At 38.9% G+C, this 24710-nt stretch overlaps 1 protein-coding gene across 3 annotated transcripts in view; it reads left to right on the forward strand.

Annotated features, from left to right (window-relative positions):
- atp1a2a (ATPase Na+/K+ transporting subunit alpha 2a) overlaps positions 1-24710 on the forward strand; it is a 58453-nt gene that overhangs the window by 17641 nt on the left and 16102 nt on the right. The window contains exons 9-20 of one of the 3 annotated variants that reach the window (XR_008605301.1): positions 2209-2407; positions 4619-4728; positions 8644-8778; positions 10582-10661; positions 12601-12710; positions 14099-14274; positions 15475-15611; positions 16992-17142; positions 17867-18035; positions 20470-20624; positions 21064-21481; positions 21553-21633. Coding sequence is in view for 2 of the 3 variants with exons in the window: in XM_055025268.1 (XP_054881243.1) it covers positions 2209-2407; positions 4619-4728; positions 8644-8778; positions 10582-10661; positions 12601-12710; positions 14099-14274; positions 15475-15611; positions 16992-17142; positions 17867-18035; positions 20470-20624; positions 21064-21102 (1461 nt within the window). In the remaining variant the exon portion in view is untranslated. Of the gene's footprint in view, positions 1-2208; positions 2408-4618; positions 4729-8643; positions 8779-10581; positions 10662-12600; positions 12711-14098; positions 14275-15474; positions 15612-16991; positions 17143-17866; positions 18036-20469; positions 20625-21063; positions 21634-24710 lie in introns of those variants that run through there. The other 2 variants (XM_055025268.1, XM_055025267.1) reach the window with 2 other exon arrangements.

Here is a 24710-nt window from a genome sequence, read left to right on the forward strand (position 1 = left end):
GATGCAAGAAAAAAATTAGTACATAAAAGTTGAACTTTATGGTGGATTGAATGTGATGTTTGATTTATTTTTGTGAACTCAACCGAATAGTTTTTGGTTACACGCAGTATGATTAGCATTTAAAGCTGTTTGTCAGATTACTTTCCTATTTGGAGCAAAGCAATTCAAACTACACTGAATGAAATCTGGTGACTCATTTTCTCTCTCTCTCTGTCAGTGCAGTCAGTTGACGTCTAAAAAAAGACATATTGGCTGTCGGGGAAATAACTTCCTTTTCAGAGCAACAGTAATTGTTTGAACATAGATAAATGATAATAAAAAAAATTAATGTATGGAAAATTGTTGTAGATTTGGAGATTGTCATCTGTTCAATGTTTTTGCATTCTTTCCTCTACACAAATGTTGCTCTTGCATTCAACCAAAGACCGCTTGTTCTTCAGTATTAGCTGATTCTGTTCAGCCTGCAAAGATAAACTATGTTTCTGACACTTATCTTGCTCCTTTCCTCCACACGTTCATATTTTTATGTAGATTTGATGCACATTCATATGCAGACATATTTATATGCATTTACGTTTGTACTGAGATTAGAGGTGTGGTGACAAGCTGCAAAAAGCTCTCTGTTTTCTGTCAGATTACGTCACATTTTGCAGAACCCCTTGGCAATCCAGTGCAGAGTGGAAAAAGTGTTTAGTGTCAGCTTAAGTCAGATGATTTACAACACATTCTGTATTTGATTTTCATTATCCAGCATGCCAAGTTCATTCTGTGGAAAGGTTTAGCTCAAGATGAACCCTCTTATCTAAGTCTGACTTTGGTTTAGCCAGTGTAAATTACACAGTTTAATCCCAATGCAATCATGGTTTTTAAAATGAACTAGCAAAAAAGCACCCACTATTAATTATTTTTTCATTTTGTTGTGAAAACAAGGAGCTAAAATGATTTAAATCTGATCTCCACACTAATCACAAATTTCACCACGTCATTATTTATAAAACTGAGAAGGATCAAAAATTTAAACATGTAAAAGTACTTTTTGAAATCTCAAAAGCCTCAGAGAAAGGAAATGTATTAACAAGTGAATGAAGTCTGGTGACGAAGGGACAGCTGTGTCTGACAGGGAGCTGCAGCATCCAATAAAATGAGTCCTCTATCTAACCAACATCATGAATGGTGAAATATAGTTAACATGATGAGGAATACCCAGTTTTATTTATGGACTCGATAATATGCATGATTAATACCAATGATAGAGCTTTACAAGCACAGAATGAATAGTGACCACTTACTTTTACTGGAGTAATAATATGTTGAATTCGTATTACGCTACCAGTGATTTAAGAACATTTTACTGTCTAAAGCCAGGCTATGCAGGTTTTAGTTGAGAACTGTGATACTTATCTCTAAAATGGGCCCTCACAGGGTTTGATTCTTGGGATTGGCTTGGGGTATTTCCACTTGTAGATTTCTCTTGCCATGCTCTGCCATTCGATCTGCTATGTCAGTGAAATTCCTTTTTTGGGGAAATATTACTTCCACAGTCCTGATATTATGTTTTTGGTTCATTAGTTCAGTTTACAAAACACGGAAATAGAACTAAGCCATCATTATTCGTAGTTTTTAATTACACCTGAGGCTTTGCTGGCAGGAAGTTAAGATGGATCCTGAAACATCTCTTAAGTGATTCATAATGAAAAGTTGAAACATTTTCACTGTTGAAATGCAGTTTTCCTTTGACAGCAAGGAGGATGAGCTGAGACTGATGGTAATGTTGTTTGAAATGCCATCAGTGGACATTTCACTTGTCACAGCAAATGAATTAACTGGGTTTTTTTAGCATCCTTCTCTTTAAACACACTAATTATAAATTTTAATGTGTATCTCTTAGTTATTTGGTGGAATGTTGCCATCAGTTCGAGTTTGTTTGTGTTGAGGAATCTGTTGGAGCTTATGGTGTTTACGTTCATCCAGTCTTTTTATCCTGTATGTGACTCTTAACTGGCTGTTTACCAACCAACCGAACACACACACACACACACGTACGCGCCTGCACACACACATTCTCTTACCAGGCACCTTCACCACGCATGGTTTCACAAGCGCAAGCGCTTGAATGCACCACTGCGTTGGTATGCTCTCCACACTCGTCGACTAACAATCAACCATCCTCCAATCTCCTCCTCTTCCTCTCCTCCTTCATCCTCCCAGGTGTGCCTGACGCTCACTGCCAAGCGAATGGCCAAGAAGAACTGCTTGGTGAAGAACCTGGAGGCCGTAGAGACTCTCGGCTCCACCTCCACCATCTGCTCCGACAAGACGGGCACGCTGACCCAGAACCGCATGACCGTGGCCCACATGTGGTTTGACAATCAGATCCACGAGGCAGACACCACCGAGGACCAGAGCGGTGAGACAGAAATGAGTTCAAACAGGAGAGGAGCAGATCTGGGAAAATAAGGATTTACTATGTCAACATTTTTCTCAGTAAATGTTTCCAAGCGATCAACACAAAAAGATCTGCAAGCTGGAAATTAGTCTAGAAATTAAGTTTTATGTAACAAAGTTTTAAACATGTTTACTCAAATCTAGCAGCTTTATTTTGTTTCTCTGAAGCCAGAATGTTTTTTTGGATCAAAGAAATTTCCCATTTTTTTTCTCCACTCATCCTTTCTTTAATTGTGTGAAGTTTGCCAGTATGACAAACATAGAAAATATCTCACACCTTGACGATGAAAGTCCCAAACTTCACTGTTGCTGTTATATTTTTGGGGTGATCAGTGTTGTAATTTGTCAGTAGAAGTGAACTCTGGTGTGGATTGAATGCATATGTGAATGCCAAGTGTGGATTCCGCTCCAAAAGCAGGAAGTAGACTACAGTGCAAGGCATTCTGGGTAGATATAACTCAAGCAAATACTCAAGTCTAGCGCTAGCTGGAGAAATAAGTTGTGGGTTTTTTAAGGTCTTTTACTTTGTAAATCTGATGACGATGCATTTTTGTTCACATTTTGCAAAGAAGAAAATTGCGCTCATGTCTTCTTCAGAGATTTTCATGTTGTTTCCTTCGGTGGTTTTTGGTGTAGCGCCCTCACATGGAAGGTAGTGGACAGGATTTCCTAAGAGTTTGCAGTGTGAAAGCAAACTCCAGCAGCTGAAAATGAATCAAATGTCCATTTTCATTTGGTTCCCATTTGAACCGAGTCTACCGGACTATCAAGTGTGAAAATACCCTGACTTGCATTTTCTTCAACAGTGGAGTCTTGTGCAGTGAGTCTGAAATCAGAAATTTCAGTTTTTTGAACAATTTATTTTCATGGAAAATGTGTTCCTGCAAATTCACAATCTCTGTGGAGGCCCTTGTTGCTGGTCCATAGCTCTTGATCTGATTTTTAAATGTTTATTTTCACTTCAGTGAGATTTAGTAATCTCAGATTTAGTAATCTGCATTACACTTGGTGAAATTGTCTTAATTTCTTCTCACTAGATTATGGGATTATGGTCCTAACTGTGTTGAAAAAGGTTACTTTGTCACTCAGTAATGCATCTGTCTCACTCGGAGTGACACTAGTGAGAATGATAGGCTGATAAAGATTATACATATTTGATCTAGTTTCTGAATTTTTCTCGCCTTGTTGGGCCTATTTTGGATCATCTATGTATTTATTTATTTAGATTTCTTGAAATGTATCCAAAATCTGCTGTCAGTTTCAGTTTTACGAGCATTTTAGAAATACATTCACAGAGAAAATGTTGATGGTTTCCACAGTTAGTTCCCCTGCTGTAAATTAAGGAAGTTCAATTTATAGAGTGTGAGGGAATGCAGGAAGGAGCAAAGGGACCACCTGCCAAAATTCATCTGGCCAATATTTCCACTGCCAGCAAACATGACCGTTCACTCTGCTGGTTTCATTAATTGAGAAGAAGTGTGCAGTGGGTGGCACAACCCACAGCTCTTCCTCGGCAGGACTGCCGCCGCGCAGCCAATCGGATTCCTGCCTCCTACCACTGCAGGATATATCAAGCCAAAATTCATCAAGAAGCCTCCAGCATTAACCAAAAGGTTGGGCAGAAAAGGAGCAGGTGTTCCATGCATAATAATGAGCACTGACTACTCAGTCATCTTTCATTGAGTAGCCGGTGGTTCGAGAGAAGAAAACGACATGCTGGATTTTGTTTTTGCAACTGCTGCAGATTTTATGAGGCTTCTCCTCCCATGTTTGTCACTCTCAACAACTCCAGCCACAAACTGCCTGTCTGTTTACGCAGCAGCATGGACAGCGAGTACTCCGACATGCAGGCAAATATGAAAAATGAATGCAGCAGACTGCAGGTCATTTTCAATTCAATTGGGTGGCTAGGCCTCAAATTTTCATACAAACTATTTCCTAGTAGCTCTTATTTTGGAGACATTCCAGGTAAAAAACAAGAAAAAATAAAGGGTCTCATTTTCCAGACTGGGGAACTGAAAAATCTTTTCTTAACTTAAGTGATCTCGGTACGTATTATTTAGCTGCAATATTCAGTGCCACTCTGTGAACCCAGAGTTGAGTCAGTTGAATAAATACTGAATGAGCTCTTTTTAAATAAAGTCTAACGCAGGTCCCTCTCCGCTGCTTCCAGGTTTTGGTTTTGACAAGAGTTCTGATACTTGGCTGTCCCTGTGCCGCGTGGCTGGTCTGTGCAATCGAGCCGTTTTCAAACTCGGACAGGAGAACATCCCCACCCTGATGGTACACGCAATCCACTCACAGTCTGACACGCACTATAACACAAGTTTTCCAAATGTTCCACATCAAGCTGCAGGCTCATGAATTATCTCCACTCTTTGCAGCAGTGGCACACAACCCATTTGGTTTAATGCAAGGCCATTATGAGCCAGCTTTTTTTTATATGTGGATCAACTAATGCATGCACATAATTCATGAGATATGATTTTGCCTACTGCTTTGCCAGTAGGGTGAAGTTAACAACATAAGGGAAGCGTCAGGTGAGCTGTCGCTCAGAAAGAAGCCTTGTTAGAATAAGTATTTGATCCCTAAAAGTTAAAGAAGTTTGGCATAAATATGCAGGTACAATATGAAGACAAGAGAAGACTTCTTAAATTATAAGACTTTTTGAACATCTACTGGACTGAAAACGCTTTCATCCAATAGCCAAGTTTTGTATTGCTTTCCCTCCAGCTAGTAAATATAATTAATTTTAGAGACGGATCAACACATCATGGGTCCAATTTCAGTGTTTACAACATTTATAGAAATGAAGCAACAACAAGAAAGTAAAAAAAAAAAGAAGTCAAATAAAAATTCACCACATGCATTTTCTACCACTGATGTCGAACCTTGAATCTTTTTCAGCATTATGAACCTTTTGAATATCTTGCTGTGAATATTTTGCCCTTTCTAGGCAGGTTTTTCTCCTTCATGTACTTTCTATATTCTAGTTATTAATTCTGGTCCTCAGAGGATTACTAAGAGTTTTAAATGTTTTTTTTTCAATAAACCAGCCAATGCTTTATTTCCACGAAATATCACCTCTTGTTATTTTGCTGCTGCTTGTGACACTCAGTGTTTTTTTTTTTCACTTTGACAGGTAGTAAATATTTATTGCACTGTAAAACAAATTATTTTGATTTGCAGCTTCTCAACAAAATAGGAATAATATCAATACCAATCAATGCTATTTTTGCAAATATTATTTGTAACTTTATCTGCAGTGTTATCTCATAACCTTCACTCCTATTTCTTTGCACAAATTTAGGCATCGGACAAAGAGAACATGACTAGGAAACAGTTTTCAAGTGTTGAGTTCAGTTATTAAAGTAATAAATAGTTTATCTGAAATATTTTTTTTAACTTAATGAGCAAATTCCAAAAGTAAACTGACATCCATTAATGAATGAAAACCAGGATTTGGAAACTCCTGCTTGTATTTGCTCAGGTTATCTTTGCTTGATGTTAAAATGTCTTTAATGACCCAAAACATTTAGATATGAGGAAAAAAGAAAGCAAATCTATTGGAAGCAAATTCTTTTTCACACTACAACTTTTTTTTTTGTTTACTTTTAAGCACAAAACTCATTAAATATACAGAGCCTGCCTGTTCATGTATAATTCAGTTGTACTCTGCTGTAGGTGCTAAAATAAATGTCAGTTAAATCTTTGGACTCAAGAAACAAACAAGTATTTAAATCTGTTTCTACAGTAACAAACAACATCACTTTGGACTAAATGGTTTCAGTGCCTTTGCTGATTTACCTCAACCTAAGAGTCACTTCAGATCCAGTCTCACTTTAAATGTTTCTTTTAGCAAACCGCTGATCCTTCTGTGTTGCAACCTGAGTTTTGTTTAAAGATACATAAGTAAAGGAGAATTTGACTTGTTTCTTGAAGATATCTCGCCTTGCTGAAGAGGATTAGGGAACCTGAAAAAAAAAAAAATTCTGACTTTAATCTCAGAATTCTTTAAACTTTAGTTTGCTGTGATCAAAAGTCAGAATATTCACCTGAGCTTTTCTAAAAATAAAAAATAAAATAAAAAAGTAACAAGATAGAATGTCTGCCATGTGTTTAAATATAATGAGAGATTGAATTATGCAAAAAATGATCTTTAGGCGATACTGAGAAAAAACATAAATATCCATGTTAGTTTGGAAGGTGCTTTGCCTGACAGACCAAAAGGTGAGAAAAAATAGTTCTACCTTGCAAAAGCTGCATTTCACAATTTCAAGCTTCACCTCACGTGTAAACACACACACAGAGAATCATTCAGTACATCCTGAGAAAAAAACTCACCCACACTGACAGAAAAGCACACGCTGCTGAGTAGGTAAGTCAATATTATCCCAATGTTCTAGCAGCCGCTTTCCTCCAGCCTGTGCTTCACTGTGGCTCGCAGTTATTGGATTACAACTTCTTCTGTGTGAGGACAAGCGCCTCTGCTGAAGCCTGTCTGTCCCTCGTGGTGCCCGGCTTCCTCCCGGCGCAGAGTAACAGATGTGTCTCCTGACAGCAGTCAAACACAGCAGTGCAGGCGCCGGCACCATTACTAAAACAAGTCCCCATCTGCACTTGTGAAGACAGAGAAATGGAATTTCCCTTGATCCATTTATTCATTCATGAAAAGGCACAAACAAGGACAAATCTCGCGGAGCGCTCGTCCTTGTTTCACGGCTGTTCATGAATGAATAAACAGAAACAAAGAGAAATTTCTTGTCCCCGTCAAATTCCCTCCTGGGTTTTTGGGCGTCAGGTCATCACTTTTATAATAATCCAGCATCAAGGATTCCTGTCATCCTCCTGGAATTTTCATAAAAGCTGATATGAGTGGTTTATCAAAAGAGAGTTAGTTAAAAATTGGTGACAAAACTCTAATTCGACCTTCAGAAAGCACAAAAAATAAAAGCAGAATGAATCCATTAAGTGTTTTGTGAAACAGTATGTTTGTGTGACTCACTGCGGGGATATTGGTGCAAGTAGATAACATTTACAAAACTTTCTTGAAAACATACATTTTTGTAGGTCAGCTCTAGATCCCCAGAAGTAATGAAGAAGTACTCGTTAATTAATTTTAGCCTCATGGAAATAAAACACTCTATGGATGCTCACGACTTCTACTTGCCTCTTATTTCATTCCTGTATGTTTTTGCTTGAAATAAAGTTTTTTTGGGGGAAAAGAGAGAACGTGTGGGGAAAAAATGGAACGGCTGCGAAAACAATCTTTAAGCACTTCAAAATAAGAGAATGAAACAGTTGAAAATCAGGACTTCTACATAGATATTAAACTTTATTTGCCTGAAAAATTACAAAACAGGCCTGTAAATTAGCCTGTTTTAAATTAATCTTCAAAAAGATTAATTTATGGGAAGCTAATTGTCCTAAACGTTTTCACAATTAGCAGAAGCGCTAAATAAAAAAATTGTGTCACTATTAGCAGATTAAAAAAGTAAAATGATAAAAATTCAAAATGATCTCCATGCATTATTTTCCTTCCAAATCAGAATTATTGATAACCTTTTGTTGGTATAACACAAAAAAATAGCTCCAAATAAACCTGTTAGTGGTTGTAATGTGGCAAAATGTGAAAATGTTAAAGCAGTGTGCTTCAGCGAGTCATAATATTTGGAGGATCGAGTCAGAAGAACAACTGATGGGATTCCAATTCCTTCAGGTCGTGACTCTTAATAACTCAGCTGTTTGTAATGATGATCTGACTCATTACTCAAGCAGCATTTATACATCATCGGAACCTATTAAATTCAAGCCTTTCTAATTTCCAAAATATTAAAAACTGAGCTTCAGAGAGAAATAAATATAATGCAATATATTTTATATGTGAACCTTTTTTAGTCAGTTTATTGTTTTGTCTGTATTTTCAGGTTTTGGGTTTTTATTGCTAACGTTTTGCTATATCTTCAAAAACAAGCCTGTGGCCAAATCATTGTTGTCGATGGAGCTTCGCTGCCTGCATCATTGATGAGAACCATAATGGAAATGAATGAAGTTTTCAAAGGTGTCTCATTTAAACCATTAAATAAGACACTACCAAAAGTTTTCCTTCGCCGCTTTGCCATAAACACAAACTGTGAGTCATTTTTTAATATGCGGATATGAGTGACTGCGCTAATGTGATCCTGTGTGTTCCCCCAGAGGGACACAGCGGGGGACGCGTCAGAGTCAGCCCTGCTGAAATGCATCGAGCTGTATTCAGGCAGCGTTCGTAATATGAGAGCCAGAAATCCCAAAGTGGCTGAGATCCCCTTCAACTCCACCAACAAGTACCAGGTAAACATCAATTCATCGACTCAAGGATTTCTGCTGGTGCTGCAGGAAAGCCCCGTTAAAAGTTTGTTACTTTGGACTTTGCAAAATACCCCAATTCTTTAACAGTAAAAGTTATTAAAATTGGTTCCTTTCTTAAACATGGCACATATTGTTATATATTTTCAAATATATTAAATGTAGAGACTTTAAGTTCTTTTGCAAAACTTGCATTTGTAAGACTTCCATAGTTGTACTTAAGAAATGTAAATAAAAAAAAAAGATTTTCCAAATGTTTACAAGTTTAAAAGAAATTGTGAAATGTCAGTTTGTCTGGAAGAAGATAAAAAAAAATATGACTTTGATTTCAAAACTCTGAGATTCTGACAATCAAAAATGTCAGAAATCTGACAATTCTAAGAAAAAAGTCAAATTGAGATTAAAGTCAAAATTTGCATATTAAAAATCAGTTTCTGATGATCCTGAGAAAATAGTTTAGATTTTGAGACTGAAATCAAAATTCTGAGTAAAAATGTCAAATTAGTCTTTTAATTTTCAGTGGCTTTAGTCCTTAATCCGAATTTTGAGTGCAGATACAGATGAAAATGAATGCAAAGTGAAGTTATCCAAAAATAAGAAGAGCAATGAAACTTTGCTAAAATCAAAGTGCTGCAGACTGACAATACAAACTGAAAAGTTCATTGATTATTTTCCGTCTCATCAGGGTTGTTTTATAACTAATAAGCTCTTGGGTTATTAGTTGTTTACTTCTAACAGGAGCCCATTGCAGTCTTTATAGACGGTTGAAAGCCTCACCGAGATCCGTCCTGGCTGAAGTTTATTGTCTTAATTCAGTGTGAACGATTCCCTCAGGAATTACACAACTTGCAAAAATGATGGGAAAGAAACTCTGTTCCCTTGAAGTCCATCCCTCCATTTTCTATCCAGACTCCAGAGTTGTGGAAGTGGGGAGGGCTTATTTTACATTAAAATATAAAAACGTATCTTATTAGTAGCTTCTTTAAACTTGTGGTAGAATTGTGGTAAAATTGTATATTTCAAGACATATGCAACAAGAAATTAAATCAAATGCTTCATCTTAAAAAATTTTCTTTTGTCTGACATCAGTTTATTCAAAAACATTAATTACTTTTTCCGTGTTTTTGTAGTATGATGCATTTATTCATTTCCTGAAACCAAATGAGTGTTTTAAAAATTTGTTTTCATTTTAACGAAGATTAGAACAAGTTTGACCAAATACTCAAAATTTGTGACGTGTTAAATTCAAGCAGGGAAGCAAATAGTCAATAATACATTGAATAAAGTAAACACAATGACTTTTTTATGTTTTGCTCAAGGGCATGGTAGCAATTACAGCTTGTGGATGTGTCTGTCACTGCACCAATAACCAGAGTACTAGAAGATCAGAGCCAGTGTGTGAACAGCAGTGATGTCTTACCAAAGGAAGGACTTCCTGCATGCTTTATTACACCTGTTGTCAGACTGCAGATAAGAAGAGTTAGGAAGGAGAAAAATCTGTTGTGACTCAGGTACAAATGATCTGGGGGACTGTGCATTGGGCCCTGTTGGATAAAAGATAATAGGAAGGTATATCACAACAACAACACATGTGAGAGTCTGATTGAACAGACGCAGCGTGAACAGAGGAGACTTTCAATGTTCGTTCTGTCAAGTCAGCTTCAATGTCACTTTCATTTAAATCAGGTGGAAGACTGTGAGGCCAGCTCCCCAAAAGGAAAAGGGAGACGTCTGACTGGAGCTGTTTCCCTCTGAAATATCACAACGCTGTCCTTATCTTTCCTTAAGCTCTCCATCCATGAAGTGGAGGACAATCCCTCTGGTCATCTTCTGGTGATGAAGGGAGCGCCGGAGAGAATCCTGGACAGGTTTGTTTATCGATAATTTAATCATAATGGAAATAATGTTTTGTTTACCATTTCGTTGCGCACGGCAGATACTCGATCATTTTCATTTCTTGTGTAAGCAAACAAAAAGAAAAAAGCTTGTAAAAAAATACACCTTCATATATAGAAGTCACTGGAGCTTTAAACTTCCAGTATTAAAACAAGGCCAGGCGTCTCTTCTGTTGAATACAGTGACACGGTCCTTCATCAACATTGGCACACACGCCACAGTTTTTTTCTGATTTAATCTTACACACACCATCCTGGCCGCTGTAAAGTGTCACAGCAGCAACAGATGTAAATTAATCTGCTGGTGGAAGTAATCCACAGCAAATGCAACGTGCCCTCATACTAAAGTGAAATATCACCCCACCTCCTACAGCCTGGGCTGCTGTCGAGCCAGACTAGTTTCACTCGCTGAAATGAGGATGTACAGGTTCAAACAGCAGCTGTCTGTCACTAATCTAACGCAAAATAATAACACAAATCTTTATAAATGAGCATCTGAACTATTTTTATGCTACAGAGTGTTTTAAAACTCATTTGAATTAAAAGTTTAAACAAAACTAATTATTATCCAAACATTATTCCTATTAAGCTGCATTTGATCAGTCAGTGGTGAGATGAGCATTAAATAGTTTCCTTTTTTTCTTTTCTGTCTTTTTTCCATTACATTTTAACTAGTTCATGGTCAATTAACCATTATCCTAACGTTTGCTATTCAATACCATATGATCAGACTAAATGGCCAAAAGTAATAATTAACAATTACGTTAAATCTAATCAAGCAGTAGTTAATTAACTATTAACTGAACAATGTCTATTTAATTAAACATCACACCAGAGGACCCCTGCTATTTGAGCCCCCCTCTAAAAATGTTTATCACTGCTTATTTTCATTATTCAAATACTGAATATACATTAATATGCATTAATATGCACAAACGGTCTTTTCCTTACAAAGAGGGTAAAACCAGTCAGTGGCAAGAAAAATTAATAACACTCCTTGATTGGCTGCTTTGCAAATGCAAATTCATAACAAGTCAAGTGTTAAGTAAATAAATTAAATCATCAATAAAATATATAAATATTTCAATAATTTACTTAATAGATGGTTTATTTGTTATATTATATTAAATAATTAAATTGCAGACATATAGGTTACATCCTGGTCCAGATGCACAAAAAGCATCGAAATCACATTTGATAAAAGTTTCACAAAGTGGGACGTAAACCAGTGGAGTCCAACAGATCAGGGTGAGTTTGACAGAAAAAATGATTTCATAGTGAAACTCCAGGAACAGCAACCATAAAATAATTAAATACACATTTAATTATGTCTCTGCAATGACTATTACAAGTTTGAATTTTAACATTTTAATGATATATTTAATAAATCAACTGACTATTGAATAAATGATCTAAACTTCTAATTAAACATTTATGTCATTCTGCATTTAATTTGGTCCATTCTTGGACTCTTCATTGTCAGGTAACATTGGACATTTCAGCTTACCAAGTTACATTTTTTTGTGAATAATGCTCTATTAGAAGTAAAAACTGAGAATAATGATTTTTTAAACCAAAATATTTGCCATAAATACTGAACTGTGGATAGATAGACTCCACTGCATTGGCTATTTAAATACTGCAAAGTATTGGTGACACATTATTATCAAGATTTCATCATTAGGCAATATATCTCAGACATTTTTATTCTTATATAATAAAGAAGATTGCATATTATAAATTGTTAGATATAAAAATATAGTGTTTTAGAATGTTAGAAAAACACAGAATCATTATTTCTGAATGTAAACATTCCTATTTTAATGCAACCTGAAAAATAGTTGACACGTTTTTCTCAACTGGACTTTATTATATGTGGGAGTGGCGCTAATTCTGTTGTGAAATGTTGCAGGTGCAGCACCATCATGATGCATGGCCAGGAGGAACCGCTCGACGAAGACTGGAGAGATGCCTTTCAGAATGCCTACCTGGAACTGGGCGGACTGGGAGAGAGAGTGCTCGGTTTGTGTTGCGGCATTAGGAGATGTGTGTCTGGTAATAAGTGGAGAGGAGCAGCAGTTGGACACAGCACTTACTTTTTATTATCTTCTTGGTAAACAGGGCAGTTTGCAGAAAATGTCCCCATAAAAGTGCAGACTGCTATCCTTGCAACAAAGAAAATGGCACTGCAGTCAGCCACAGAAAGGCAGCAGGAAACAGGACAAAAATTACCTGCGTTTTTAAAACTTCCTTCCAGATCCGTTTGTGAAATGTTTTTTTGCAGATTTACTTTAAAGTGCGGCAAGACCTGTGCTAGAAGTTTGGTTATGTAAGTCAACCTGGGTCAAATTCAAGTATAAAATATAGCATAATGTTGTAAAATTATATTTTCTCTTGTAAAATGTCAGACACCTTTTTGGGTAAAAAGTCATTACCTTAACTGTCTCCAACATATTCTCTACTTTGACTCAGTAAATGTCAGCATCTTGACAGCAGAGGAAAAACCTTGGCGTATCTTTTAAAAAATGCCATAGGTAATAATTATGTGCTATCATCATTTTGTGAGAGAAGATGTCACTGCAGCTGAATGTGGAACATTGCCTCTTTTAGAGTAAGACTCTGGAAATCGTAAATTATTGTGTCTTGGTAATGCCTGGGGTGATGATGATCATGGGTTGTGTGTTTCAAGGCAAAAAAAAACATGTTTTCTACATGTTTGGGCTGGATCTGGCTTCACATCAAAACCAATTTGTTTTGTCTTGATGTTTTGGAGAAATGAGATGGGTAATTGGAAAAAAATTGTTTTTTTTTAAATCATAGTCATTTCTAATACAAATGTGCAACTTTACAACGTTCACTTCCACAGCAAAAATGTAAATTCTTTTGTTTGCGTCTTCAAGAAATTTCCATAATTTGTGTAAAAAATGAGGTTTTTAAGACTTGCTTTTCCTCCTCTTAATGCTTGGCTTGGTTTCCAGCTGTGGGTGGGTCAAATGATGAAACATGATTGGTTAAGGTTTGAGGAAATAAGAATGAGCAGAGAACAGACTGGAACTTATGATGCTTTCCATACTATCACTTTCATTTAAGATGTTTTTTGCCATATGACTTGAGAAAATTATTGCCTTTTCTAATCTGCACCAAAAAAGGGCCAAAAATTTTTTTCTCAGTCTTTTTCACTTCCAATTTAATTTTGGAAATGTGGGATTGATTCTTCAGATAGATATATTTTGTATTGATCATAAGACCAATATTAATCTTGGTCATCTTTGTAGCGCTTCTGGTACAATAAGAGTGAAGGTAGGCATAAAAGTATTGTCTTGTACAAGAAGACTTTTCTTTTTTTAAAGAGCTGCAGTAAATTCAGTCCATGATGTGCAATCAGCTCCCTGATCCCCCTTCTCCTGCAGGATTCTGCCACTTGAATCTGTCTTCATCCCAGTTTCCTCGAGGATTCACCTTCGACTGCGACGACACAAACTTCCCCACAGAGCAGCTCTGTTTTCTGGGTCTCATCTCCATGATTGATCCGCCGCGTGCCGCTGTGCCCGACGCTGTGGGTAAATGCCGCTCTGCTGGCATCAAGGTAATTGGTTGCACAGTTTTCAGCTGTCATTGTTGTTTCTGAGAAGCCCTTTCCTGTGGCTTTAGATATCAAGCTTTTTAGAAGGGAATATTGCACATCAAATGTCTTTTCACATCACAGCGTGTACTTCAAATGACAAGAGATCGCCTCCAGGGCCATGATCGATGATGACCTGTGGACAAACAAAGTACATTGTATAGAAAAACCTCATGCCATAACAGTGGCATTAAAATGCTTTTGCCCCATTTTTCCTTCTATAGAGAACAAACCGTAGGAAAGAATCACAGTTTTCAGGGGAGCAAAGACTCAGATAAGGTTTAGAAATCACAAAATAACCAAATATATATTTTCTCAAGTACAAATTAAAAGCATGAAAGGTAATAAAGAAAAGGAATCAGTTTATTACAAAAGTAGTTTGTAAAAATCTCCATCTGGTAAAGTGCAGATTAATGGCATTTTTAATCAGTGACAAATGCACACAGAGGAAATGCTTTGTCAGAAAAAATAATAAGCTCGGCCAAAGGAAGGTTAACAAACTGCCAGCAGAGTTAGAAATTAGATAACGAGCAGAAAAAGCTGTTCTAATCCAAGGCAACAACTTCAGATGCGGAAAAAGGATTTCACACATTTAATTTTAGGTGCTTATCATGCTTCCTCTCGATAATGAATTTTTGAAAGACTCACGATAATTGTCTTAAAAATACTAACTGGAGGCAGAAGAATGTTAAGGTGAAAATAGCTGGAATTCATTCAGTAAAAGAGTTTTAACCTTTATTGTAAAATGTCTGCTTTGTTCTGGCTGAGGCTGTTTTAAAATGTTTGTTCATGGTTCTTATATATGTTTACATGCCATAAATATGTTCATGTGATTCATTTACTTTCCAGATGTTATGAGTAAAAATTTAAGTAATTCTTAAGTGAGTTTAGTATGTAGAAAACTATTTTTGCTGTGCAGGAATAATTGCAACTCAACATTTGGAGCTGAAGTGATTCTGCTCTCTGTGTAGTTCTTGACCAAAAGCTTGATGAGTTTGTTTCACAGTCACCAAAGTTTGCATTATATATACCTTTAATAATATCATTCTTTTTTAGTGTAAGTGCATTTATGTAAAATATATGACCAAAGGAATCATATATTTTCCTATATGATGATCCAGTGCAGTAAGATTCCTGATCATGGGGTTTTCTGTCCTAAATCAGGTCATCATGGTAACCGGGGACCACCCTATCACAGCCAAGGCCATTGCCAAAGGGGTGGGCATCATCTCTGAGGGCAACGAGACGGTTGAGGACATCGCTGAGAGACTGAACATCCCTCTGAGCCAGGTTAACCCCAGGTGTGTCTGTGTGTCAGAGCAGGTTGTGGTTGTGTGCTCAAGCGTCGAGGGGCAACCCACTGTGAGATTGTTTGAGCAGTTCAGGATGTGAGCAGCGGACTGTCCCCGGGATGTGTGTCCAGGACGGAGTGTGTGCTCAAAGAAACGGCTGGCAAAATATTATCATTCAAGAGTCAGATGGAAAAGTTCTGAAGTTAGATGCTGGTAAGCTGGACTTGGAAATGGGAAACTACAGAAAAAATCTGGTTTTGTTTATATAAGTGTTTATAGAAGTGGGAGAAAAAAACTAATTAGGAGGACAAAAGTGAAACTTGTCAATCTCAGGCTGTACAGACATACACTTCATGTGGAAACAATGTTAAAATGACAATAAAAGTTGATTAAAAGACTCCTGCAGAGAGGTCTATATGGTCTGTCAAGAAAATAATTATAACATTGAGCTCCTTGTCTTATTCCTTTGTTTTTTGTACAAAGAAGGGATTAAACTAAATAATTATGAAATGTTAATGAAAATGGGGGCGTTTTGTTCTATAGGAATCTTTTTGATTTATGTGGGAGAAAAACTTCTGCATGTTTTTGTCTGGGATATAAACTGAACACACACACACATCTACACTTACTGGAAGACTAGACATGACAGAAAATATTTCAAATAATGAAACGAGCATATTAATTTTTGATCCCTTCATCAGCCAGGAAATAAACACTAAGTTCTGGCTGTGATGCAGGCATTCTGCTTTTGAAATGAAGTCATTTAGTCATTATGTGTTTTCCACCCACAAAGTAGAATTTTGCAGTCCAATTAAATGCTGTTACTTCAGTTGTTACAAAAAATGTTTTATAAATGGAACATGGCTAAAAAGAAACTTGACTTTGTAATTTAGTCCCTTGAAATTTGGCTTCTGTCTCTTTAAGAAGTCCCTGCTTTTCCAACAATCTGCCTTTATATCAACATTCCTCTATTAAGTGTTCACAAACATACATCGCATAATGAGCTCCACAGATGCACAGTTCTGCCAGCTCATTGCTAATTGATGCTGCTAGTCTAGAGGAGCTGAGTGGCAGAGGCAGCGCTTGATTCTCCCAAGTGTTTTACGCACCCAAATGGTTGCCATGGGAGATTAAAGGATTTCTCAAGCATCTACGAAAGAAACAAGATAACACTCTGACTGAATAACATTGTAATATGATATAAAACCAAAAATACTCTATTTTACATAAAACCGACTTTTAAATTCTACCTATTCGGAGAAAATCCTGCAGACATTGTGTGTGTTAGTTGACACATTCAATGGCCAGGCAAGAAAATGTCAGATCGCCCCCTTCCTAGCTTGGTATCGTGACTCCATGGTGTTTTGTTCATGTGTATGTTATTCACAGGGATGCCAAGGCTTGTGTGGTGCACGGCTCAGACTTAAAGGACATGAGCTCTGAGTATCTGGACGACCTGCTAAGGAACCACACTGAGATTGTTTTCGCCCGCACCTCTCCTCAGCAGAAGCTCATCATCGTGGAGGGCTGCCAGAGACAGGTCAGTGGGTCAGAAGTGTGTGTAAATGTGCGGTCGGCTCTTCTTCAGGAAGCATTCATCTGAAATTTAGTAATCTGGTTCATATGGCTGAATGCAAGCATGTATGTCTTGTGATAAACCCAGAATGGGTGCATGAATGTTCCTGTTGACGTTTAAGTGTGGCGCTGTGCTTGAATAAAGGTGTGTGTAAGTGAGAGTGTTTGTGTGTCCCTGCCATTTACTGCTGAATGCGGCTTTCTATGTGTGTCCGTTTGAGTGTTCTTGAGCTTTTTGTTTGCGCAGGTGGTTCAATGGATGAATGCGCGGTTTTGTTCGTGCCTGTGCATGTATGTGAGAGTTCCTGCAACAGGGGCTTGTTTGTGAGCATATGGCTTAAAAACAAGTGCGCCTCTGTAACGTGTATTATTACTACCAGTATCTTAAACTCCCAGACAAAACTCTGCTTTTATGCTCAAAAAGAATATTAGATCTTTGTATTGCACTCATGTATTGAGGTCATGCAACAATTCACCCCGACTCACTCATTCTGGCGCCATGTGACTGAATGATTGCTACTCTATTTAATTTTTTTTTTTATTAATCTCCCCAGAGCTGCTGTGAAAAGACATTATTAAGACAGAGGGGGAAGGGCAATGCAGATGGTGATGGGAGAGGGGAAAAAAACTTAAATCACAGTCCTTATCTTTCTCCTCTTGACAGTTTTTGTTTTCTCTTATGGGCGCAGGGGGCCATCGTGGCTGTGACGGGGGACGGAGTGAACGACTCGCCGGCTTTGAAGAAGGCAGACATCGGCGTTGCCATGGGGATTGCCGGTTCTGATGTGTCCAAGCAGGCAGCTGACATGATCCTGCTGGATGACAACTTTGCCTCCATCGTTACCGGAGTGGAGGAGGGTGAGCGCGAGGTGGCGAGACGATGAAAGAATACAAAAACAAAAACAAAAAGCAAAGATGGCGGACAAAAGAAAAGTCAGGCAGAAAACAACTTCAAAGAAAGAGCCAGGCAACATGAGATAATTTTTTGCTAGAAGGTTTTATGGATGGAAATTATCCAGATGATTTCTAATAGAATTCGCAGTATATATTCTATGTATAAATTCTTGGCCTTGTGAGTCAGTGTCCTCCAACTTTCAAATGTGTTTGTACTTCAACACACCTAACTTAGAAAGTAGGTCATCAGTAGGACTCTGCAGAATTTGATGGCATGCTGAAGAAGCAATATAAACCCTTTGAATCAAGTTTGCTGTACCAGAAACATCAAAAGTTGCAGGATTAGAGTCTGATTATGCTGAACAGTAAACTTTACATATTGAGGCTGCACATACAGTGAACAGTACAGCTATCCAGTTCTTTAATATTCATATTTCATGTTGCTACTACAAACTTAAATGATTCATTGATTTGCACTATTTACTCCTAACAACAGCAGAAAATCACTTGCATTATGTCTTTGACTCTACAGGTGTCCTTCAAATCAAGCATGCATGTAGCAACAGTGGGGGGAAAAACTTCCCTTTAACAGGAAAACACTTCCAGCAGAATTACTTTAAATGGATATTTACCACAACAAGAGACTTAATTGTTCATCGATGTCTAAATTCACTTATTGTTCTGTAAAAGCATCAGAGGTTTATTAGGGAACAAAAACCTCATAAAGATCAAGCAACACAAAATCAAGGAAAAACTTGCTGAGAAGTTTAACACAAAATTAAACCCAATTATGAATCAGACTTGTAGGTTTTTGATTTCTTGCCCGATTTTTTTTCTTATTTAATGATATCACCATAGGAAAGAGTGCATTCGAGGTTTTGCCTCAAGATACATCCAGGGGAGTGCCTGTGTTAACCTAAATGTTGTAAATTAAGAAGCTTGAAAAGCCAAGACATCATTTAGGCATTTCCAAATTATTCAAAGTAGTCTGATTGTATCACAACTTAAGAATTTAATACACCTGTTTTTCTTTTCTTATTTTTATCCTACCTTTATAAAAACTCATTCAGACTATAAAAAAAAACACTTTTTCAAAGGAATCCAGCAACAAATCTGACACAAAAAAATGAACTTCCACTCCTAAAATATGCCAAAGATACAACTGTTTTCATTTTTCAGTCAAATGTTGAGCTTTTTAAATAAGTATTATGTTTTATTCGTTGCTTTACATTTTTAAATCTCACTTATTTTTGTGAAAACATCAAACATCCACCACGATGGGTTGTAAATAAAGAAACCTTTTTAGTACAGAATAAGAAAGAACACTTTATAGTTCTCTGTAATTTGAACAGTATTCAGAGGATGTAATGTGACATGGCATTGCACTCTGGGATTTCACTTGAGAGTTACACTGACAGCCATGAGATGGGACTGGAGACTTGCCTCTGGTGACAGCCGTTTAATTGAACTTGGGTTGCCTGATATGGTCTAGGAAAATCTGTTTCTAATGAGGTTATGCTGATAAAACAGTAAAAGGGAATTGTTAAGTATGCAGAATTTTTATCCTTAATAAGGAGAGGAAAACTAGGGAAAGATGGCTCAGAACATACACTGCATTTCGTTGTTAAAAAGACACATCTTACAATGTAGAAAGATAAATAATTTCAAAACTTATTACAGCCTCAATGTGAAATCTTTGCAAGTCCTAATCTGTAGTCCAGATATAAAAAATACAGCAGATTGTTCTCACAAAAAATTCCTGCAGCTCCTGTTTCTCTTTTCCAGCCTCTCTGGCAGGTTTTTGATGCATTTTTTACATCAGTTTTTGAGATGACAGTCTTAGAAGTATGGCGATGTCATTTCATCCTATTTCCAATTAACGTTGGATGTCTTTATTATGTCCCTTAATGTCTCATCTGCACTCTTTTTATGATTCATACATTTCTACGGTGAGATTCTTCCAATCTCACAGTAGATTGAAGGTTATAATTTGCTAACTGGTAACTAAATATGCAGGTGCAAGAAAAATCTGAGTATAAAGGGTGAATTTGTTTCAGCTGATCAGATTCACTATCTTTGATGGAGGATTTCAAGTTGAGAAAAGCATAGAGTACGCAGCCAAATTGTTCCTCTTTTTTTTATTTAAATGAAAACAGATTTGTTTATTTTTTCTATTGAATTGTGCAGGAGGTGAAGGTAGAAACGCTTTAGAATAGTTTTGTCATAAAAAATCTGGTATTTTAATGTGGATGTGTACAATTTGGAGAACCATTGTTCATGTTTTTTTTTTCATGAATCCCCATAAGAATTTTCATTATTACTATTAACTCATCAACATATTGTTTTTTAAAAATTATTTCTTGATAAAACAAACCCTTCTCTCTCTGTTTGTGCACAGGTCGTCTCATCTTTGATAACTTGAAGAAGTCCATTGCTTACACATTAACCAGCAACATCCCAGAGATCTCGCCCTTCCTCTTCTTCATCATTGCCAACGTTCCTCTTCCTCTGGGAACCGTCACCATCCTCTGCATCGACCTGGGCACTGACATGGTGAGCAGTGCAACAAAGGAAAACAATTCCTGCGCAGTGATGCCAGTAAATTTTTTTTCCTCTGGTGTTTAAATCTGAAAGTTTGACACGTTTAATTTTTTCTCTAGTTATGCCTTTGTAGTGTTTTTAAATATATATATATATTTATATTTTACATTCACTGTGGGTTTATTGTAGTTTTATTGCTCAATTACATAATTAGAACCAGTATTTCATATTTATCTCTTTTTATTAAATTATCCTGTATTTTTTGGTTGATTTTTGTCGTTCTCCTCATTGAAAGGGTGCTAATTGTAAGCATGTTGCATAGCTACGGGCAAGGTAAAGGTGACATTAAGGGAAATTGCGTTACTAGTGTCAAATATGAGAGCCTGGTGTCAGGGTCTGTGTTTTTGTTTCTTTTAGTTTTTCCTTTTTTTTTTGTTGTGTCTCCCTGGAGCACCTGCTGCTTCTCATGGCATCCACCAGGTGCCGCTAGGATGCAGAGCCCCTGGAGTTGTGCCATGTCAACCCCGTCGACACACCTGCAGCTTGTTCTGAGGGCTCAGCCTGGGTGTTTATAGGAGCGGCGGAACGACTCCTCTCCGCCTGAGTGTTTTGTTTACCTCGGTGAACCCGCCGTCTCCCTGTTGATTCCCTGAGTGGGCCGTCTGCCCCGGAACCCTTAGCCTCCAGATTTACTCGGTCGCCTCGGACGCCTCTCCAGGAAAGCAGGACTCCCTGACCGAGCTTGGATCCACCTGGAGGTGCCTTGGCCTGGGCCTTGACGAATCTCGTTCTGATCGCTCTACCTGTCCGGCCTCCCACCAGCCCAGTTCTCCAGTGCTCTGCCAGCCGTCATACTCACACCCTCCAAAGTAAGATCCAATCTGTTTATCCCGGAGAGTCTCTCCTACCCGCTAACTAACCCGAACCATCTCATTGACAGTCTGACGAACCGGTGACCCGTTCCAGAAACCATCCCTCTTTCCTTTTCCCTCAAACTCAATAAATCATCATTGTTCATTAACCGCTTACCTGATTGTGTCCTTGCATGTGGGTTCGAAACCTTAGAGACACCATGACAGAACACTCAGGCCAGACCACAACCTCAGCGGACACAATCAGAAGGGCTCTATCCGAACAACATGCCCTGATTCAGTCCCACGACTCCGCTTTAAGAGAGCTGGGAAGCCGCCAAGCAGAAACAAATCGTCGGCTAACAGAACTTTCAAATTTCCTACAGAACCCAGTCCAGCAGGTACCTAGCGTTTCTTCCACTCCCTCTGCGGCTCCTGATCCGCCGAACCGCTCCATGTTTTCGGATGTCCGTCCATCTGCACCAGATAAATTTTCAGGAGACATTAAGAAGGTAAAAGGTTTCATTCTCCAGTGTAATATAATCTTTAATCATTCACCGCAGAGCTTTCCCCATGATGATTCAAAGATATCGTACATGTTATCCCAGTTGACGGGTCGAGCACTAGAGTGGGCCGAAGCCAGGTTTACATCCGCCTTGAATTATGGATGTACGTTTCCTGAGTTCCTAAGGGAGTTTAAACAAGTTTTTTGTCAGGAGACTGAAAAGACTTCAGCCTCCCGTGATTTGCATGGTTTGAAGCAGGGCCAGAGGAGTGTGGCTGATTTTGCCATTGATTTCAGAATCAAAGCCGCAGCTTCTGGTTGGAATGCCCCTGCACTTAAAAGTGCATTTTTCCATGCGTTAAATGAGCGAATTAAAGATGAACTGGCAACTCTAGATGAACCTGAGACTCTAGACGAATTCATCAACCTAACCATAAAATTGGATAACCGAATCCGCTCCAGGGCGAGGGAGCGGTCCAGCCGGGTTTTTTCCCCAGGTGTTTCCCAACACAGTAACCGGTCCGAAGTTCAGGATTCCCCTACCTCTGCCCCTGAACCTGAACCTATGCAACTGGGACACACACGCCTAACCCCAGAGGAACGCCAGAAGCGGATGCGTTCCCGGCTCTGTCTCTACTGTGGTGAGCCTAACCATGTTATCGCTAACTGTCCCATTCGTTTAAACCCGCAGGTCCGGCAGTAAAGACGGGGGAACTGTCGGCGTTATCATCACAGTCAACTAAATCCCGTCTCATCATTCCAGTCACCCTCCTTAGCAATAACGAATCTTTTCCCCTGTCAGCACTCATTGACTCGGGATGCGAACAAAACCTCATAAACTCAGAAATAGTCCAGCAACTGGGCATCAAGGTTGAACCTCTGCCTACCCCTCTCCGTTTCAGCCCTGGACGGAGGGAACCTACCACAAATCACCCACCGTACGAAGTCCATACGCCTATTGATTTCAGGTAATCACACCGAAGAGATTGCATTTTTTGTTTTCCCTGCTACCAGTTCCTCCTTAGTTCTGGGATTCGACTGGTTACACGCACACAACCCTCATATCAATTGGGCTGAAGCCAAGATCGAGTCCTGGTCCACAAGGTGTCATTCCACCTGTCTTCTCTCCGCCGTTCCGGGCAGGACCTCCCTGACTGAACAGGCAGAGGTCGATCCACCTGACATATCCTCCATTCCCAGTGAGTACCATGATTTATCTACGGTTTTCAGCAAAGACAAGGCGTTATCTCTACCACCCCACAGGCCGTATGACTGCAGCATTGACCTTTTGCCAGGAGCTCCATTACCCAACAGTAGGTTATACAACATTTCCAGAAGTGAGCGACAGACAATGGAGGACTACATAAACAAATCTCTCGCTGCCGGCATAATCCGCACGTCCTCTTCCCCATTAGGTGCAGGGTTTTTTTTTGTGGAAAAAAAAGATGGGTCCCTACGGCCCTGCATAGATTACAGGGGACTAAATCAAATCACAATAAAGAACAAATATCCATTACCACTGTTGTCCTCAGCTTTCGAGCCTGTGCAAGACGCAACCATTTTCACGAAGCTAGACCTCAGAAACGCTTATCATCTTCTCCGTATTAGAGAAGGTGATGAGTGGAAAACGGCATTTAAGACTCCCATGGGGCACTATGAGTATTTGGTGATGCCTTTTGGTCTCTCTAATGCCCCTGCCTTTTTTCAGGCACTTGTGAACGATGTCCTCAGAGATTTCATTAACGTTTTTGTGTTTGTCTACCTAGACGACATTCTGATCTACTCCAAGTCCCTCGTTGAACACAGAAGACACGTCCGTTTGGTTCTCCAGCGGTTGCTTGAAAACAAACTATACGTAAAAGCCGAAAAATGTGAGTTTCACCGTCGATCAGTAACTTTCCTGGGATACGTACTGGAGGGCGGACAGGTAAGAGCGTCAGAGGACAAGAAAAAGCAGTACTGGACTGGCCCAAGCCTGAGACCCGTAAACAACTACAACGATTCTTGGGGTTCGCTAACTTCTATCGAAGATTCATACGCAACTATAGCCAAACTGCATCTCCCCTAACGGCTCTGACCTCCACCAAGAGGGTATTTGCCTGGACCCCTCAAGCAGAGGCTGCCTTCGCGGAACTCAAGTCCCGGTTTGCTCATGCACCCATACTCGTCCAGCCCGATCCCAAGAAGCAGTTTTTGTGGTGGAAGTTGATGCCTCCGACACAGGGGTCGGAGCTGTCCTCTCCCAGACCACCGACCATGACCATAAGCTTCATCCCTGTGCCTTTTTCTCCCGCAGACTCTCACCGGCGGAAAGAAATTACAACGTTGGGGACAGAGAGCTCCTGGCGATCAAGTTAGCCTTGGAAGAATGGCGACATTGGCTTGAGGGAGCTGAACAACCCATTCTGGTTTGGACAGATCACAAAAACTTATCCTATCTCCAATCCGCTAGGAGGTCCAACCCACGCCAGTCGCGTTGGTCTTTATTTTTTTCTCGCTTTAACCTGTCTATTTCATATCGCCCAGGCTCCAAGAATGTCAAGCCTGATGCGCTCTCTCGAGTTTATTCCTCAGATGACTCTGAAGAAGATCCGGCTCCTATCCTTCCCCCCACCTGCACAGTGGGAGTGGTCACCTGGGAGATCGAGGACCTTATTCGCCAAGCACAGCAAAAGGAACCTGCCCCTGAACACTGTCCATCAGGTAAAATGTACGTACCCTTATCGGTTCGATCCCGTTTCC

Source organism: Poeciliopsis prolifica, unplaced genomic scaffold (assembly GCF_027474105.1).
Source record: "Poeciliopsis prolifica strain line A6 unplaced genomic scaffold, Auburn_PproV2 SCAFFOLD141, whole genome shotgun sequence".
Classification (NCBI taxonomy): Eukaryota; Metazoa; Chordata; class Actinopteri; order Cyprinodontiformes; family Poeciliidae; genus Poeciliopsis; species Poeciliopsis prolifica.